The 18639-nt window shown below is 45.4% G+C and overlaps 1 protein-coding gene across 1 annotated transcript in view; it reads left to right on the top strand.

Moving 5' to 3' along the window:
* The window catches only part of Otoa (otoancorin), a 70951-nt gene that overhangs the window by 45720 nt on the left and 6592 nt on the right, over nucleotides 1–18639 (top strand). The window contains exons 21-27 of the mRNA XM_021635693.2: nucleotides 1183–1276; nucleotides 4807–4936; nucleotides 6535–6722; nucleotides 8750–8905; nucleotides 16651–16793; nucleotides 17254–17390; nucleotides 17908–18005. Coding sequence (XP_021491368.1) covers nucleotides 1183–1276; nucleotides 4807–4936; nucleotides 6535–6722; nucleotides 8750–8905; nucleotides 16651–16793; nucleotides 17254–17390; nucleotides 17908–18005 — 946 coding nt within the window. The remainder of the gene's footprint in view (nucleotides 1–1182; nucleotides 1277–4806; nucleotides 4937–6534; nucleotides 6723–8749; nucleotides 8906–16650; nucleotides 16794–17253; nucleotides 17391–17907; nucleotides 18006–18639) is intronic.

Genomic DNA, 18639 nt, shown 5'->3' with positions numbered 1-18639 from the left:
AACATTTGGATGCATATATTTTAGGGACAGAAGCTTTCAAACCCCCTTTGTAAATGCACAGTTGCTGGGCCACATACGGTTTTGTAAGAAACCGTCAGTGCTTTTCACAGAGGCTGCCCCATCTTTTACTCTTTCTATCAGTGAGTGAGAATTTCTGTTTCTCTACATTAAGATACTGATGATGGGCCGGAGAGATGGCTCATGGAGTGAAGGTGCCTGTTGCTAAGGCAGAAGATCTGAATTTGATTTCCTGGATAATTTTGTGGAAGGAAAGAATTGACTCCCTCCACATGCCTGCTGTGGCACATGTCATCTTTCCATAAATAAATGAATATGACAAAAATGAAAAAAAAATATGTTGAGGCTGGTCAGTTGTGCCTCATGCCTTTAATCTAGCACCCAGGAGGCAAAGGTAAGTGGCCTCTGAGTTCAAGGACAGTTTGTTCTAAAGCATGAGTTCCAGTACAGCCAGGGGTACACACACACACACACACACACACACACACAGGAGTAGGGACTTTTTGACCAGCTTAAGGAGGTTTATCAGTGCTAATTTGATTGCTCTCATTTTAGAGATGTTACCAAACATACATTTCGTTGGAGACATTTATGATCTATCTAAGTAGATTCTGGGTCAGTGCCAAGTTCGAGAGATTTTTTTTTTTTAAATCTTTGTTTCTGTAAGACAGGTCAGTTATGATTTAGTCTCTTGTTGAGCAAGGGACTGATGAAGCGCTGTGTTATGTGGCCGAGAGCAGGTACTTCAATTCAGACTAACAAAGTAGGGATTCTCTAAGTTCAGAAACAGAATAGGTGGAGAATTCCACAGGTGGACTTCAGATATGGCTGGATCCGTGTCCCTAACTGGTGTTATTATGGGTACATTCCTCCTATCCCTCAGGGGGCCTTGGAGTGGCCCTCATTTTCTCCATGTGATGACAGATTGACCTCTAGGATCTCCTTTCATGGGATAGATAGCAGAGAAAGAGCCTTGTGGTAGTTCCAGCAAAAGTTCTAGGGCTGACTGATTGGCCCATCTGTACCAAATGCCTATTGTTCTTTTCCTTTCTGAGAAGACCTGACTGACAGCCTTTCTGGGTATGAAGGATGATGGGATGGATGATGGCATCCGGTATCCACCGTGACGTGCTTTTTCACTTCGCCACTCGCATCTCTTCCTAGACCTCCTCAGAACTGGACAGCAGAGACGACAAAAGACTTGGCACCTTTCTTAACATTTTTTTCAGGAGACGAGCTGCGCGCTATTGCCACAAAGGTACCCCTGTCCCTTATATCAGGAAGGCTGGAGGGGTCTGAAAGGGAGAGAGAGCGTGGCTGGTTATGACTTGTCAGTATGTTGACAGAATCTTAGGTTCTCAAAACTTCTCCCACGTCTCAGACGTCCCTGGCTTCATCTCAAGTTATCCAAGGCTCTAGGAAAGTGACCGAGTTTGGAGCTAGTTGGACCCTAGACTTTCCCCACACTGATGTGACCAGGGCAGCTGCTGTCACTCATCCTGCTGTCTGTGAGCACCTCACACACTTGCCCATTCTAGATCGTTTACCCAAAGGGGAGTAGTCACATGAACAAACACATCTGCTAAAGCAATGGCTCTTTCCTGTGTGGACCTCAGACACAATGTCAGTGAGTCAAAGTCAAGCAGCATGCAAAACAGGCCTGAGCCTGTCCGCCATCCTGTGCCGTGTGCCTCCGCAGCTGTGACCGGGCCACAACATAAAAGGAGGGAGTTCCCCGAACTCAGGGTTTTGGAGGGTTGGTCAGTTGGCGCTGTGTGCTTGGGCAGAACCTCACGGTGGCAGGAGTGTGTGCGAGGGAGGGCGTTCTTCATGCCTGGAGCCCAGAAAGCAGGGTAAAAGAAATACAGGACAGGACCAGGCAGGATGTAACCTTCAAGGACACGCCCTCAGGGACTTACTTCCTCCAAGTAGACCTGCCTCCTTCCCTTTCACCACCTCTCGATAAAAGTGTCATGACATGAACACATCAAGGGAGGGGTCTATTGATTGGGTCAAGCCCTCGTGACCTGGAAACCTCACAGACACACGAAGGTGAGCTTTGCTAATATAGACAACTCTTAACCTAGCCCAGGAGGCAATCATGGTTAATCACCTCAGCGACAGCAGAGCCACACAAGACTGTCACTGGCATGGAACAGGACAGGGTTGTTTCTCTCTGTCTGCATCCTAAGTTGGCTTCTGGGACTGGTCATGGCTCTCCTTACAGTTCAGGGCTCACACTCTAGAAAAAGGAATCCCATTCTCCCGATCACACTGCCGGCGAAGGCACATCTTCCGTGGAGGCGGAAGACAGCCGTCAGCTCTAGGACACACACCTCATGCTCTCATGCCCATGCTTGCACACACACAAGGTGTACAGCGCATGCGCTTGGTGGGGCCTGAGCAAGGGCCCGACATCCAATGCCACATGCTCACAGCATGTTTGTCTAGCCACAGGGGGGAAAACATCTTTTTGGTGTTCAAACATATAATCACAAGCACTAGATAGGCAAGTATTATATGCAGATCTGATATTTAAAAACTCACTTGTGAGACTGTAAAAAGCCCTCTATCAACATGGCAAGACCTCGGGAAACAGCGTGGAGTTATGAAACTCCCTGCGCTGCAATTGACTGTGGTGGTAGGGTACTCAGTACATGAATAAATATTAGCTAAATTAATTTTGGGCATGTGCAAAACAAGAGCAGTTTAGAAGTGTACAGGAGAAATGGTTAATGCTGAATTCAGGGTCATTGTTACTTCTAGGAAAGGGTGAGGTGGGAGGGTGAGGGGCGAGCCTGTCAGTTGTGGCTGTGATGTTTTATTTCTGAAGCTGCAGGCTGTGTGGGCATGTGGGTGCTTTGTTGGATTATTCTCTGTGCTTTGAAAAATAAGACAAGATATGCATACTTCTGGTTAAACAGATCCCGAGGGTCCCAGAGGCTCTTGGATGAAAAGCAGCCCCCTCTCCCCCTTTTTGTTTAGAGGCACTCTCTGCTTCTTTCCACAAAGCCCCACCCATGCATGCATACCCATCCCTCTTAAAACTAGAAAACAGAAAATCCCAGGCATTGGGCTGTGCACTTGGCATTAAAAAAATAAAATAAAATAAAATAAAAAAGTTGTAACCGCAATGGCCTTGGAGCTGGCGCAGTGGCTAAAGGCATTTGCTGCCAAGGCTGAAGACCGGGGTTTGAGCCCAGAGATCTGTCCACATGGTAGAAAAGGAGAAGTGACTTCCCAAAGCCGTCTTCTGACCTCCACAGATGTGCTGTGGCGTGTGCATCCAAAGGGATGTTTAAGAGGTAAAAATATTAACTATGAATGCAGTCACGAGGGATGGGGGGAGCATAGGAGCAATGCATCCTTAGGCGATTTCCTCACTGAACAAACACTAGATTGGAACGTATCACGCAGACTGATAGCAATGGGTGGCATCCTGCATCTCGCTGGCCCTTGGCCGTCCTTTTATGTAACTGCTTAATTAGCATTACCGCACACATGTGGGACCATCCCTGTACCCGTGGTCCATCCGTGACCGGAAGGGGACTGACTATGCAGTGTGTCAGTGTTGCAGAACCTCAGGGAACATTAGAGTGAGCTAGAGAGAGCTGCTTGGTGGCACAGGCTGCTAATCCCAGCACCCTGGAGGTTGAGGCAGGAGTATCGCAAATTCCAGGTCATGTAGGGAGAGCCCGTGCAGGGGGACCAGGGAGGAAGGGACATAGAGGTAAACAGATGGAGCCCTGAGGAGGCTCTGGGGTGGCTACCATACTGGCCTGTCTGACTCAGCGTCTATGGTGTTCTGGCCTGACGGTATATTTGGTAGGCATTTCTGCCATCCATTTCGGGATGAGAACTGCGCATGTGCTCTGTGACTCTAGTTCTGAAAGAGGCGGTGCTTTCTCTTCGGGAGCGAGGCTAGGTGATGGCGAGGCAGGGCCCTGTAAGAGAGCCTGATGCATCTCCTGGGCTCACAGGCAGGCTCCTACTAACCACAGCTCAAGTCTCAACAGAGCGGACTATTTCCATATGAGGAACGACACCTTCTCCTGTGTCTCCGAAACTCCTCCATTGTTAGCCCGTACCCAGAATTTGTTTGTAACCCTCCTTGGCCTATTTATTTTTATTTTACGTGTATGAGTGTTTTCCCTGTGTGTATGTCTGTGTACCACGTGAATGCCTGGTGCCTGAGGAGGTCAGAAGAGGGTGCTGGATTCCCCGGGCCTGGAGTTTTTGGAGATAGGTGTGGACCCAGCACGTGGGTGCTGGAAATAGAACCTGGGTCTCTGCAAGAACAGCAAGTGCTCTTACCCACTGGGCCATCTCTCCAGCCCCCAGGTTTGGCTCCTTTTAAAAAGGATAAATAATAAAGCTAAAAACGAAAGTAGCACCAAATCAAAAAAGACGTATGCAAACTTACATGTTTTTGGTAGCGATTACCAGCCTGTGTGGTGACATGCACCACTCAATAGTCCTGGAAGAGCTCGCATGTGCAGTCCTCTACACCCGGTCTCGCATTAATTATTATCGCTTTATATTTGCCAATCTGATGGGTGGAAAGCGATGCGTGCCTGTTAGTCAATGTTTATCATCTTGCTGCAGAAGTCAAATATCGTTTTGATAGGATTAGAGACAACGTTAGCTAAATGAGGGATTAAATTTATACAACAGGCTATTATGAAGGAAAAAAAAACTACCTTGAGGCATTAAGTAGTGATACAGTTTAAATTTTGATTTAAATAATGCATCCCACGTGTTTTGTCTTTTTTTTTTTTTTAACTACAGTTTCCTGATATCCTTCAGCAAACAGCTTCCAAGATGGTAGGGATGTTGCTCCCCAAAGAATTCCTCTGGGCTGTCTTTGAGTCTATTCGGAACAGCAGTAACGAGAGCCCCAGCTTTGACTCCCCCTTTGGTGAGTGTTTCTAGAGTGTCTGACTCTGAAAACTAGGGTGGCACTATTTTAGGCTGAGTTTGTATCATAACAGAGCTTCCTTCTCAAATGGCAAAACCCACAGGCCAGAGAATGACAGCTCTGTAACATGATTCGGAATCAGGTGCCAGGCTTGAAGGTTTGACGAGTGATCATGTGAAAAGCATTTCAATAGATTTGGCTTACACTTTTTTAAAGATGTATTTATTTGTAATTTATGTGTATGGGGAGTTTGTCTGCACTGTACCACATGTGGGCAGTTCCGTCAGAGACCGAAAGAGGGTGCTGACCCGTTGGAACCAGCATCCCAGAGGGATCAGGGATGGTTGTAAGTTGCCATGTGTGTGCTGAGAATTGAACCCAGGTCGTCTGGGTTAGTGCTCTTAACTGCAGAGCCATCTCTACAGCCTTAATTTGGCTTATTGTAAAGGATCAATATAGCTTAGCAGCTAAATGGGACAGGTCAGTAGGGTTTGAATTCTGATTTTGTCACTTACTGGCTGTGTGACTTCTCTCTAAGCTCTTCAGGCTCTTGGGACTCAGGTTCCCCACCCCTTTCTTCTTCTTCTTCTTCTTCTTCTTCTTCTTCTTCTTCTTCTTCTTCTTCTTCTTCTTCTTCTTCTTCTTCTTAACAGTCAGGGTTTCTTTGTAGCCTGGTGGCTTGCAAATTGCTGTGTAGTCCAGGAAACCTGAAATTCTATTCCGCCTGCATCAGCCTCTCTAGTGCTGGGGTCACAGGAGAGCCACCATGCCTAGCTGTTCACCTCTAAAGTGGGGTGATGGGAACTCTGGACTGCAGGGGTCATTTATGTGTTTAAACCTCCCCCATCTCCAAAGGGGTTGGCAGGTAGGAAATTACCAGAAAGTACCCCTTGTCTCCTGCTTTTGAGACTGGGTCTGGCTGTGTAACCCTGGTTGGGTTTGAACTTTGAATAGGCCAGGTGTGTCAGCATTTCTATAATCTGCACCGAGTGCCTGGTAAATACAGACTCTTACCCGGCAACGAGGAGAGCAGAATTAATCAGGGTCGGCAGTGGCCGTGAAGGGCAGAAGGATGCTGCTTACTCTTTTATTCAGGGTGAGACTTCATTGTAGTGTGGTTCTTTAGGGTCACCCCATAAGCCCAATAAACTCTCTGTTTCCTCACGTTGGACTTGGTTGGAATTGCACACTGGACTGTGAGTCCTATAAAGAAGGGTAGACATTGGGTTAGGTCTCCCCAGTGAAGAGTTCCAGCAACACAGGTTCACTCAGTGACCCTGAACCTCACAGGTTTGGTCAGCAAGCCCCGGGGATGCTTCTGACTCTGCTCTCCCAGCACTAGGATTTACAGGCGTATACCTGTAACCTGCTCAGTTGCCATTCGGTGAAGCCTCTTGGTGGATGCGTAAAACCACGTCCTTACCACAAAACGGCAGAGGTGGGAGCTCTGGGTTTCCCCACTATCAGCTTTTCCACCACCCCGCCTCTTGAGGATGGGTCAGACTAGTGAAGACTGTGATGTAAGGGGGCAGCTAAGACTTCACACCGTTCCCTTTCCTCTATCACTCCCTCCCATCTCATGTGTGTGCGCTCCTCAGGTTGCCATGGAGTTGTGGCTCCCTCTTCAGATGATATCTTCAAGTTGGCTGAAGCCAATGCCTGCTGGGACCCTGAGGTCCTTCTCTGCATGGAGGGGGACACTTTCATTAGGAATGTGGAATTGCTGGGAGCTGTGAAGGGTTTCAGCTGGCCTCAGCTGAGGGCCCTGAAGGAGAAGGCAATCCAGGTAAGCCTCCCGGGAAAGCTCGATGGAAACAACACAAGCGCCAGTATCCAGCCTTAGCCTCCCTGCAGGTGTGTACCCCTTGAAGTACCCTGTAGGTGTGCACCCCTTGAGGCGCTGCAACCTATACCATTTTATTGAAATTTAGTAGTGTGGCCATGATTTCCTGAGCTGAGAAATGGGCAAGCTGTTAGTACTTCCGTCCTAGGGCAGAGGCACAGCAGAGAGGATGTGCGTCTCCGCCAACCAAGTTCTGGTCTAAACCGCTTGCAGGAACGCTACCTTTGTTTCCTCCCCTTGGAAGAACCCCAACAGCTGTCTGCAGCTGGCCTCCCCAGCAGCTGGTGCAGATTCACCCTAAAGCAGGAAAAGGGTGTGAAGGTAGTTTGGAAGTAGCTTGTCATTTTTAAAAAGTTTCCTTTGAGGGGCTGGAGAGATGGCTCAGTGGTTAAAGCACTTTCCTTGAAAGCGTGAGGACCAAAGTTTAAAATTGGTGAAAGCAGGAGGAGAAGGGGCCCCAGCATGGCTCCAGCCCTTGGGAGGCAGAAATGGGGGATGCCTGGAGCAAGCTGGCTTAGCCCAGCAAGCCGGACCAGTGAGCTCTGCGTTCAAGTTAGAGGCCCCGCCTCTCTTTGTAGCAGTGGTTCTCAACTTTCCTAACGCTGCTCCCCTCCCTTTAACACAGTTCCTCGTGCTGTGGTGACCCCCAACCAAAAATTTCTTCACTGCTACTTTATAACTGTCATTTTGCTACTGTCAGGACTCATAACTTAAATATCTGTAGGGTTGTTGTGTCTGCAGCTCTCAGAACATGCAGACACAAGTTTATCTCGGTTCACATTATCAGTTACAAAAAACCACATAGCACTCATTATTCAGTAACTTGTCTTCCACAAGCAACGTGTTTTTCCATATCAGAAAGATAAATATACATCAGTGTTTTGTGACTGGTCTTTATTTAGCTAGTCTTAAGCTTTGAATTCTTTGAGTTTTTTTTTTTTGTTTTTTTTTAATAAATGCCCCACGCCAGCCAGCTTTCCACTGCTGTGACAAAGTACCTAGGCCAAGACAACTTCAAAGGGAGAAAGGTTTATCTCGGCTCATGGTTTCAGAGGCTTCGGTGCACGGCCAGCTGGCTCTTGGCTTGTGTCTGAGGTAAAACGGAATACCATGTTAGAGAGGGCATGATGAAGCGTAGGTGCTCACTCATGGCAGCCGGGGGAAGGGAGTGATGATGACTGACAGACAGACAGACAGACAGACAGACGGACGGGGGCTCTCAGCATCCTTCAAAGGCTGTGCCCACACAATTTTTTTTTCTTCCAGCTAGTCCGCACATCCTAATAGTCCATTTGTCTGTGGACTTATCAATGGAGTCATCTCTCAATGAGGTTATTGTCCTCCCCATGGCCCAACCACATCTTGGTAGCAATCACCAGCTGGAAACAAAGCCCTCAGCACACGAGCTTTTGTGGGGAATGCTTCGTGTTCAAGCCCTAAATAAGCCTTTGTGCACGTTTGAACAGTCTCATAATTTTCCTGGGATAACTTCCCAGAACAACACCCCTCCTCCCCCAGTGAAAGACTATCAACCTCTGTAAGGATTTTGGCACAAATTGGTACAGCAGGTTTTGTATGTGTGTGTGTGATAGATAGATAGATAGACAGACAGACAGACAGAGAGATTCACTCTGTGACTGAACTGCTATAAAAGACCTTATACTGGTTAACCTGTAAACAACAGAAATGTATTTCTAACAACTCTGGGAGCTAGGAAGTCCACAATCAGGGCACTGACAGATTCAGTGTCTGACGAGTGTGAATTTTTCTTAGGTGATGGTTTCCTACAGCATCTTGCACTAATACAGTGCAAGTGGGCAGGGATTCCATCTATACGGGTGGAACCATTTTCTAATACCATCACACTGGGGATTTGGCCTCAGTGATGGATTTTGGGAGGATATAAAGTATAGATCACAGCAGGTGCGGTCACTGATGTTTGGTCTGGTCTGTTTTTCTCCCACATAAAGGTTTGGGACTTGCCCTCCCACTGGAAGGAACACTACATTGTCTCTCTGGGGCACATTGCTTTGGCTCTTAATGAGAGTGAGTTGGAGCAGTTGGACCTCAGCTCCTTAGACACTGTAGCATCCCTGGGCCAGCAGACAGAATGGACCCCAGGACAGGTGGGTAGTTGTTCCTGTTTTTTTTTTTTTTTTTTTTAAGATTCTAATTCTCTTAATTGATTATGTTTGACTTTATATCCCTGAATAAATATATAGCACTTATAATAGCTTCTCTTATATCCTTGCTAATATTTCCATCATTGTTGTAATTTTTCAGCCTTTCTCTTTCTCTCTCTCTCTCTTTCCTTCCTTCCCTTCCTTCCTTCCCTCCCTCCCTCCCTCCCTCCCTCCTTCCTTCCTTCCTTCCTTCCTTTCAAGAGATTTATTTTGATTGTTAAAAATTTATGTATGTGTTTGTCTGTCGTGTGCGAGAAGGTACCCTTGGAGAGAAGAAGAGGACACCAGTTCCCCTGTGCTGGAGTTACAGGTGGTTATGAACTGTCTGATGTGTGTGCCCGGAATTGAACTCTGGTCATCTGGAGGAGCAGTCAGTGCTCTCAACCACTGAGCCATCTCTCCCGTTCCTCCCAGGATGTATCTATGGATTGATTTTTCTCCTAATTAAGGGTTATGCTTATTTAAAACCCTAGTAATTTTTCACTTGCTCTGAGACAAAGGCAGGGAAACAATGACACTTAGTAATGTTGTCTAATTGATGGGCATTATAAATGTCACATCATTAAAAGTTTGATTTAGGTTCTGGATGGTGGTGGCGCATGCCATTAATCCCAGCAATTGGGAGGGAGAGATCTCTGAGTTCCAGGACAGCCAAGGCTACATAGAAAAACCATCTTAAAAAAAAAAATCCAATAAATAAATAAATAAATACACAAATAAATAAATAAACAAATAAACAAATAAATAAATATATAAATATTAATCATATGCCTTTAAAGAATACTAGGCTTTGCTTTGCTCTGAACTATATGTAGGTGTTTGCTAGTAATTTTTATCTTTTTGTTGCATTCTTCTGAGCTTTCTTGGGATGGAGTAATCTTTATTTTGTGGCTAACATACTTCCTTCTGACTCTTCTATGGAATATTCCTATTTTCCATTTATTTCACAGTCTCTTCACTCTGGCTGGTGGGAGAGAAAACTTCTTTCCAACTCCACATGAACCTTAAGAACTGCGTAGCTTGCTGCCATCTCCTGATTCTTACTCTCTGTGTGGTTTCATTCCTGACATCCAGGCATGTGGAGATCAGGACTCAGTGCTCAGAAAGACGTCTTTGCTGATTTCTAGAACTCTCACCACAGAATTTCTTCCTCTTTCCTTGCCCCTGAAGTGAGAGGTTCTTCGGTCTTCCTGAACTTGGTCTTCTCTCTCATCCTTTTGTATAATTATTTATAGAAAAATCCAGATTGTCAGTTCTTTGAGGCTACTCTAATGGGAAGAAAACATTCTAAGAGTTTGATTTCATCTGTCTGGGGACTATCTGTGATATTTATACTGGCTTAGGCTAGATCCTGGGCACAGAAATTGTATCCATAAAAGATGACTAGCACATATTTTTTTCTTTAAAAATATATGGTTACACATGCATGTTTCATCACATAATAAATATGTATTGAATAAATGAATGCCAAGATACTCTCATCTTCTGGAGGTCAAGAGAAGTGGGTTGCTACTTGGTAAGTGCTGAGATTTGAACTGATGGGGAGTGCGCTTGCTAGGTTTGCTTTTTGACCTCAGATCTATGTCTTCAACACAGCTAGACCATTAGGCTCCATTGGTCTTTCCTGACTTATGATGTAGAAAGCGCCTCTAAAGAACAATTTTAGGCCTCACCTTTTTTTTAACCTTGTTTGATGATCCCTGGTTGTTCATTATTTTAATGCCATTGCTTTCTATATTTTGTTCGGTTTTCTAGTTGTTTATGATGGGCTGAAAAATCTGCTTGGTTGCTGATCTCCTGTGGTTTAAAAAAGCCCTCCCAGATTCTAGTTTTGATTGGGTGAGGCTTTTGGGATATCTAGTTACGATTGCCTCCACGTTAGCTTCGTTCTTGGCCAGCTCTCCCTCAGTGGTTATTCTCAGCATTAGGTACACACACACTCTGCCTAACTAGGAGCCCCATCAAAATGTCTCTCTTCTTTCATTTATTATATCAGAAAGTCCCATTGTTAACTCTGCTCATGGAGTTGTTCAGCTCTGAGCAGTCATTCCTCTGTGGAGTGGAATACGTGGGTTGGTTATGCCTGCTGCTGTGGGTGGAGTTCTTTATGGCCACATGGTGATCTGACAGTAGGGGAGGGTATGTGGAAGACAGAGCTCTTCAATCAGAGTTTCTAAAAGCCCGTAGCTACAATCTGCATTGCAGGAAGGGGCTTTACAGAGGAAAGTCACTTAAAGATCTTGAGATGGACGCTGGACAGATGGTTCAGTGGTTAAGAACATTTGCTGCTCTTGCAGAGGACCTAGGTCCTGTTCCCAGAGTTCACAATGTACAGCTCACAACTGTGCCTTACTCCAGTTTCAGGGGATCTGATGCCCTCATGCACAGGTACTGGCACACCTATGGTGCAACACATACACTCAGGCACATACTCAAACGTGTAAAAAAAAGACTTTTAAAGATTTTGAGATATGAAATGATCCTGACCGGTCTAGTGTGATCATCATAAGGAACCTTGTAAGAGAGAACCAGGAAGCCATAGCCATAGAAGGCGACTCAACAATGAAAGCAGTGAGAGACAGGGGCTTTAAGGTGCTAGGGTGATGGTTCTGAAGATGGAAGAGGTGGCCATGAATTAAGGAAAGAGCTAACCCCAAGGAAATGGAGTCTCTCTAAAGCTCTTAAATGGAACACACCCTGCCGATTTATTTTAGGACTTAAAGCCTCCAGAACTATGAGTGAATGCATATGTTTTACCACCAGGTGGTAATCTGTAATAGCAATAAGATGAAACTAATGCAGAGTAGTTGGCAAAAGGAAAAGTAGTGGTATTATTAAACTAAGGGGGGATGGGTGTTGAGCAGGCCAAGCCAACGTCTGGGCTCTTCTCTCACAAGGTTTTTGTAATCAGAATGGTGTTGTCCCGTGATTCTTTTCTTTTCTGATTCTTTTCTTTATCTTTCATGAAAAGTATAGTGCAGATTGCCTTGCCTGGAGCAGGAGCATTGCCTACAAATATTGGTATTAATTGTCCCGGAATAATCATGTATATTCTAGTCTGGACATTTAAGGGAATATATTTTGACTTATTACCTTACAGGCTGAGCTTGCATTTTCTGGGTTCTAGGTATAAGGACAATTTAATACCACATCTTCAAAGCAAAAAATACATACATACATACATACATACATACATATATATAATATTATATGTTTTATAATAATATGTAATATATTATTGCTGAACAATAATATATAAAGGTCAGTAAAACTTAATTGTTGTATTAGTTACTCTTTTTCACTATTATGACAGAACACCTGACAGGGAGCAATGTCAGAGGGAAGGGTTTATTCTAGCTCACAGTCTGAGGGGACATATTCCATTCCAGTGGGGAAGGTGTGTCTTCAAAGCAAGGAAAGCAAGGTTTCATGAGCAGGAAGCCAGCTGGTTGCACTGCATGGGCAGGCAGGAAGCAGGAAGTGAACAGGAAGGTAAGCCAGGCTATAAACGTCAAGGCTCACTTCCCAGTGACTCACTTTCTCCACAATTACTTCCCTTTCTCTGAGTTCATTTCTTTGTTTGAAGGATGAAAAGGATTAAACCCAGTAAACTGAAGTTCCTTTCGCCAACACTCTGCAGTCCCGTGGTTCTCTGACTCTAAAACTGGTTTTGACTAGTTTGTGAAGTGCCACCTTCCATTTCTGATATTAAAATGATTTTATTTGCAGCCTGGAATAAACCGAAAAATAGATCTAACTTAGAAGCTAGAGCATCTCCTTCCCCGCGCGCCAGTTTTAATTCCCGCGGATGGCAGCGAGATATATCAGTATGTTTGAAAAGGATATGAAAACGTAACATTTGCATATATCATTTGCAGTCAGTTCTTCAACTTCAGCCTCCAATCAAACCTTTAAATGCGTGTTTCTAGATTGATAGTCAGACCTGCAGGAACTACATTAGCAGATAGCAGCTTAAAACCGAATGTAAGGGGGGAAAATCTATTACAGAAGCCAGAGGGATGAACAGAGAGACTGAAATCTTACAGCTACTCATTTTTCAGTGGTTAATATTGCCTACAAGTATTGGTGTTAATTGTCTCAGAATCATTACCTATACACTGGCCCAGACATTCCAGGGAATATATTTTGACTTATGACCTTGCAGGCGGAGCTTGCATTTTCTGGGTTCCAGGTGCAAGGACAATTTGATGCCACATCTTCAAAGCAGTTTTATTTGAATTGTAATTCTGCACCTTCATTTTTAAAATGAGCATCCATGATATTTTTTGAGGAGCACAAATTACCACAAGTCAACTAGTAAAACCTGACTTCATGAGAAAAATCCCGTCCATGGCCGTACTGCTGTGAACGAGCCGGTCTTGTCTGATCTTAGAAGCTAGGCAGGGTGGGGCCTTCCTAGTGTTGCCTATATGGCAATGCCCGGGTGCTTTTGAATCTCCACTGTTTTTCCCCTTCAGAGGAAACATCTTCATTGGCTAGGACGACTGTGGTGTTTCACTGCACGGGTTTTACCAGTTCCTGTTTGTGTGTGCCCCAGGGTGACACTAGGGGTCTTTCTCACTCTCTCCCCAGTTTATTTGGGGTCTTTCAGTTGAACCCAGACCCCACGGATTTGACTAGTCTAGATAGGCAGCTTGCTCTGGGGATCCCTGTCTCTGGCATCAGAGGACCAGAGTTACAGGTGGGCTTCCACGCTGATCCGGTGCTAATGTGGGTTCATCTTCACACTTGCGTTAACAGGTCCTACGAGCCGTGCCTTCTGCCTCTGTCTGGTTTTTTCAACATAGAATTATTAGTTGAGTAGCAGACTAATACGGCTTCAACCCTTTTATACCTCAGTGGGTTATTGGAGAAAGAGGAACAATATTAACCTTTGGCTAATAGGGCTGTGGTGATGACTAGCTGAGGCAGTGTGGGTAAAGCTGTCCGGATGCTGCTGCAAAAGCCGAGTGCTCAGCAGGCCAGCTTCTCTACCCAGCATGCGTGTTACCGTGCATGCGAGCTGAAGCCAGTGTTCTGGACTGTGAGCTATGTAACCATTGAGCGCAACTCCTCAGAGACCAGTCTGTCAGTTTCTTGTTGCTGTGTAGCAAAGCACCCAACACAAATAACTCAAGAGAGGAAAGATTTATTTCATTCATGGCTTCATAGGGTCCCATGGCTTCGTGTGCTTGGGCAGAAAGTCATGGTGGTGGAGGAGGGTGCTTCACTTCCTGGTGGAGTGGATGTGCAGAATAAGGAAGGCACTGGGGACCGGGTAGAATCTTTAAAGGCGAGTCACAGTAGTCTCATTTCTTCTAAAGCCTCACCTTCCAGAGTTTCCACAACCTTCCAAACCAGTGCCACCAATGGGGGAATCAAATGTTTGACTTAATGGACATGTCATTTCACAAGTTTGTCTCGTGAAGGCACCAAAACTGTGCCTTTTCCGAGATGCATGTGTTTTTCCATGATTTCTACGGGTCACTCACTCTGATGGCCATTTATTCCCTCGATTTATCATAAATTATATAGCTGACTTTATGCTAGGCACTTGGAACACAGTGACAAGCCAAGCATGACCCTTTGGGGACCTACCAGTGAGACAGACAGAAGAGTGATCAAGGGGAAGTTTTTGAAAAATCGTGACAAGTGATACAGACGGAAGGCTCATAAGAATAATGAGAGGGGGTACTGTTTAAGGTGAGGCAGTCCAGGGACATAGCTGTCTCTCTGTGAGTGAGGACATTAAATAGACCCGAGGGGGGGACAGCAGCAGCCACGTGGAAAGTGGAACACCACTGCAGCAGCATTTTAGTATTTCTTGGCATTTTTCTCGGCATTCTATCTAACCATTGAATTGTGTGATGCAGATGGCTGATATAAAAGAAGAGAGGAGGTTGCCTATGTCCCATGACCTCTGCTCCCATTGTAATGCTGGATGTTCCTGCTTGGATGCCTTTTCCTTATCTTTGTCTTCTGACCTCTCATCGTCAGTCTTATCTGCTCCGAAGCATCTTATCAGCACGGAAGCATCCACACTTCATTATGTAGCTCAGTCCCAAGGAATCAGCTTGGATCCTTTTCAGGTCCAGTGTAGGGAAATCAAGTGAATCAGGGCCCATTTATTTATAAGCAGCAACAAACCCAACACAAACCAACCTGAGTGAAGGAAGAAATTCGTTGATGTTTGTTTTAGCTACTGTTCTATTACCATGACAAAAGGCCATGACCAAGGCAACTCATAAAGGAAAGTGTTTAATGTAGGGGCTCACAGCTTTGGAGGGTGAGCCCAAGGCAGTCATGGTGGGGAGCATGGCAATAGTCAGGCAGGCAAGGTTCTGGAGCACTAGCTGAGAGCTTACATCTAGTCCACAAGCACAAAGGAAGGAGTAGGGTGTGGTGCTAAATGGAAACGGTGGGCTTTCAAAACCTCAAAGTCCACCCCCAGTGACACACCTACTTCCACAAGGCCACACCTCCTAATCCTCCCCAAACAGTTCTATCAACTGGGACCAAGCATTCAATCGTATGAACCCGTGGGGACCATTTCCACTCAGATGATCACCTTGCTCATAATAGGAAAGTTCAAGTTCAGAGTGCAGGCATACCTTCACCCAGGAGCTTCCGAGCTGTTGCTGGTAATCCAGCCTTTTCCATATTGAGGGACTCTGCTTTCTTTTGCATTTGCTTCCTTCTGAGGTAGGGGGGCCTTCTCAGTGTCATGGGCTCTAGAAGATATCTGTGTATAGCCTCCCAAGGATCCCCGTGTGTTTCTTTCTGAGTTCAAGAAGCAAAACAAAAGCTCTTCTGATTCACCTAGCCAACATAGGCCTAATCTAGAATGCTTAGTCCCCTGTTGGAAGAACTGTAGGGGAAGGATTAGGAGATGTGGCCTTGTTGAAGTAGGTATGTCACTGGGGGTGGACTTTGAGGTTTTGAAAGCCCACACTATTTCCAGGCACCGTGGCCAGACAGAGAAATGACATGATTGGCATAGAACAAGGCCTGTGGAGTCCGTGATGCAGTTGGCTCCAGCTAAACCACATGGGGGAGAGTGGTTTTCCAGCGGACTAGTCATGAGATTCGAATAGCTTCTCTGCTGGAATTATGTAAGACCCTGCAATCAGACAAACTTCATTAGAGACAGCCCTGTGTAAAATTTCTTTTTAGCACCAAAATCATTTATATTCTTTGAAACTAAAGATCGAAGGAAAGATATAGTTTTGTAGAAAAGAAAGAAAAGAAAATTCATTCTAGCTTGAGCTTTTGATGCAGAAATGACATTTTAATTGGGTTAAAACACAGAGGATAGCTGGGTTTAAATAGTTGGAAATACAGAAGCACGTTTCCTACGGAGGAGAGGCTGGAGAGAGGCAGGGAGGCAGGACTTAAGAGGTTTTCTGGAGAGTTGTGGAGACAGGTGCCAGAAATACCCAGCTCTGGATGCTTAAGAGCTTGAATGGTCAAGCCACCTGGAAGTCATAATGGTTTCCAGAAGAAAGAAACTAACATATATTTCTTCTTCTTCTTCTTCTTCTTCTTCTTCTTCTTCTTCTTCTTCTTCTTCTTCTTCTTCTTCTTCTTCTTCTTCTTCTTCTTCCTCTTCTTCCTCTTCTTCCTCTTCTTTCTCTTCTTCCTCTTCTCCTTCTCCTTCTTCTTCTTCTTATTCTTCTTTTTTAAACTAGGCTAAATCCATTTTGCAGTCATTCCTTGAAGATTCAGGCTACCGTATCCAGGATCTGAAAAGCTTCCATTTGGTTGGGCTTGGTCCTATTCTATGTGCCATGGACACCACTAAAATACCACTCATAAAGACATCAGAATTCAGGTAACTAAAACACCTGTCTGCAAAATGGCAAATGTTCCATTTACTCACACATTCACCATTTCATTCATTCATTCATCCCTCCATCAATTTATCCATCCATTCATGCACCTTGTCACCTCTATTCCCACTCCTCTATGATCTGTGCATACATGCATCCCTCCATTCATCCACCCATCTTCTTATTCATCTCTCTGCCTAGCCTTCTCCCCATTCATCTATCTATCCACACACCCACCATCCACCCATCCATCCATTTACCCATCTGTCTACTTATCCATCTGCCCATCAAACCATCTACTCATCTATACAGCTGCTTCCCACTTTCTAATCTTTGTCCCTTTCCAGGCTAAAGTAGGCAACGGATTCTCTGGCTCCTGTCTAGTTGCTGAGATTATCTATCTTTTGTGCACTGCTCGATAGAGAGTCAGCCAGACTCACCAGGTTCCTCCTCTCTAACCAGGGCAGTGGTAGCCAGAATTGGGACACTGCTCTGCAGCACCCCTGTCTTGGCTGGGTTTAAGAAGAAAGCGGAAGTTGTATTTGGGAGACCCACAGAGTGGACCAGCTCCGTCTTGCAGGAGCTTGGGACCATTGCAGGTAAGAGGTCTCTGGGCACATCCTCTCTTTTCGAATTTAAAATTGGGACTAAAGTAAAATATAACAGAACAAAGTAATAATCCTTGGGGAATCCACGGGAAGCCAAGCTGAAGGGGTTCTTGGAGAACCTGGACATCAAGACTTAAGTTGCAAGGGACTGTGTTCGTAAGCTTGCATTTTAAATGGGCCCTCCCAGGGGTTCTTATGCACACTGTGGTTTCAAAAACACGGGTCTAGAATGTGATTTAATTGGCCCCTAAATAGATTTATACCCAGTCTTAAAGTGTGTAAATGAACCTCCTTCTGGGTATACACTCCACTGTAGGAGGCCAATCAGGGCTAATGTGACCCACATATTTTCCCGAGTTGATTAAGGAACTGGATTCCCTCTTTGGCTTTCTGGTGAGGTAAGGAACAGTGCTTTCCTGGGACTCACTGCACATTATGCTGAACCATTAACAACTCGGTAGAGTTCCGGCAGCTTGAGCTAAACACGTGTGATTCTTTCTCTCCCTAGCTGGATTAACTAAGGCAGAGCTCCGAATGCTAAACAAGGAACTAATGCCACATTTCCAGCCGTCAGCCATAAGATGCCTGCCCGGTGAGACATTCAAAGTAGGTGCTCATTTCTTCAGGGAGCAACCTCACTTCAGATCATGCAGGCAAATAGACGACAGGCTTGGCTTCTCGGCCTTCCAGCCAGCCCTTTGCTTTTAGGGCCAGAGAAGATCTGTGTGCGAGCAGCGAATGCCCACAGGATAATTTCAGATGGCTTTTTTAGTATATGTGCTGCCGAAGCGAGCACTCAGGTGGCTTTTAAAAAGGTAGCTGCATTGATTTGTTTGTTTGTTTGTCTTTAATTAGTTAATTAATTAATTTTACATCCTGGTAGGAAGTTCTCCTCCTTCCTTCCCTCTCAGTCCCTCTCTCTGCCCTCCTCTTCCACCATGCCCCGCCTTTCTTCTCAGAGAAGGGGAGACTTCCCATGGGTACCAATCCACCTCGGCATATCAAGCAAGACTGGGACCATCTTCTTCTGTTGAGGCTAGACAAGGCTGTCCAGTTAGGAGAAAGGGATCCAAAAGCTGGCAACAGAGTCAAAGACAGCCCCTGCTCCTGCTGTTAGGGGTCCCACATGAGGATGAAGCTGTACAACTGTTACATACGTGTGTGTGTGGGAGGCACGGCTAGAACCATCCCATGGATGCTCTCTGGTGGTGGTTCAGTTTCTGGGAGCCCCTATGGGTCC

This window comes from Meriones unguiculatus, chromosome 14 (assembly GCF_030254825.1).
Source record: "Meriones unguiculatus strain TT.TT164.6M chromosome 14, Bangor_MerUng_6.1, whole genome shotgun sequence".
Taxonomy (NCBI): Eukaryota; Metazoa; Chordata; class Mammalia; order Rodentia; family Muridae; genus Meriones; species Meriones unguiculatus.
The sequence above is the reverse complement of the archived record's forward strand: the minus strand, read 5'-3'. Positions and strand labels throughout refer to the sequence as shown.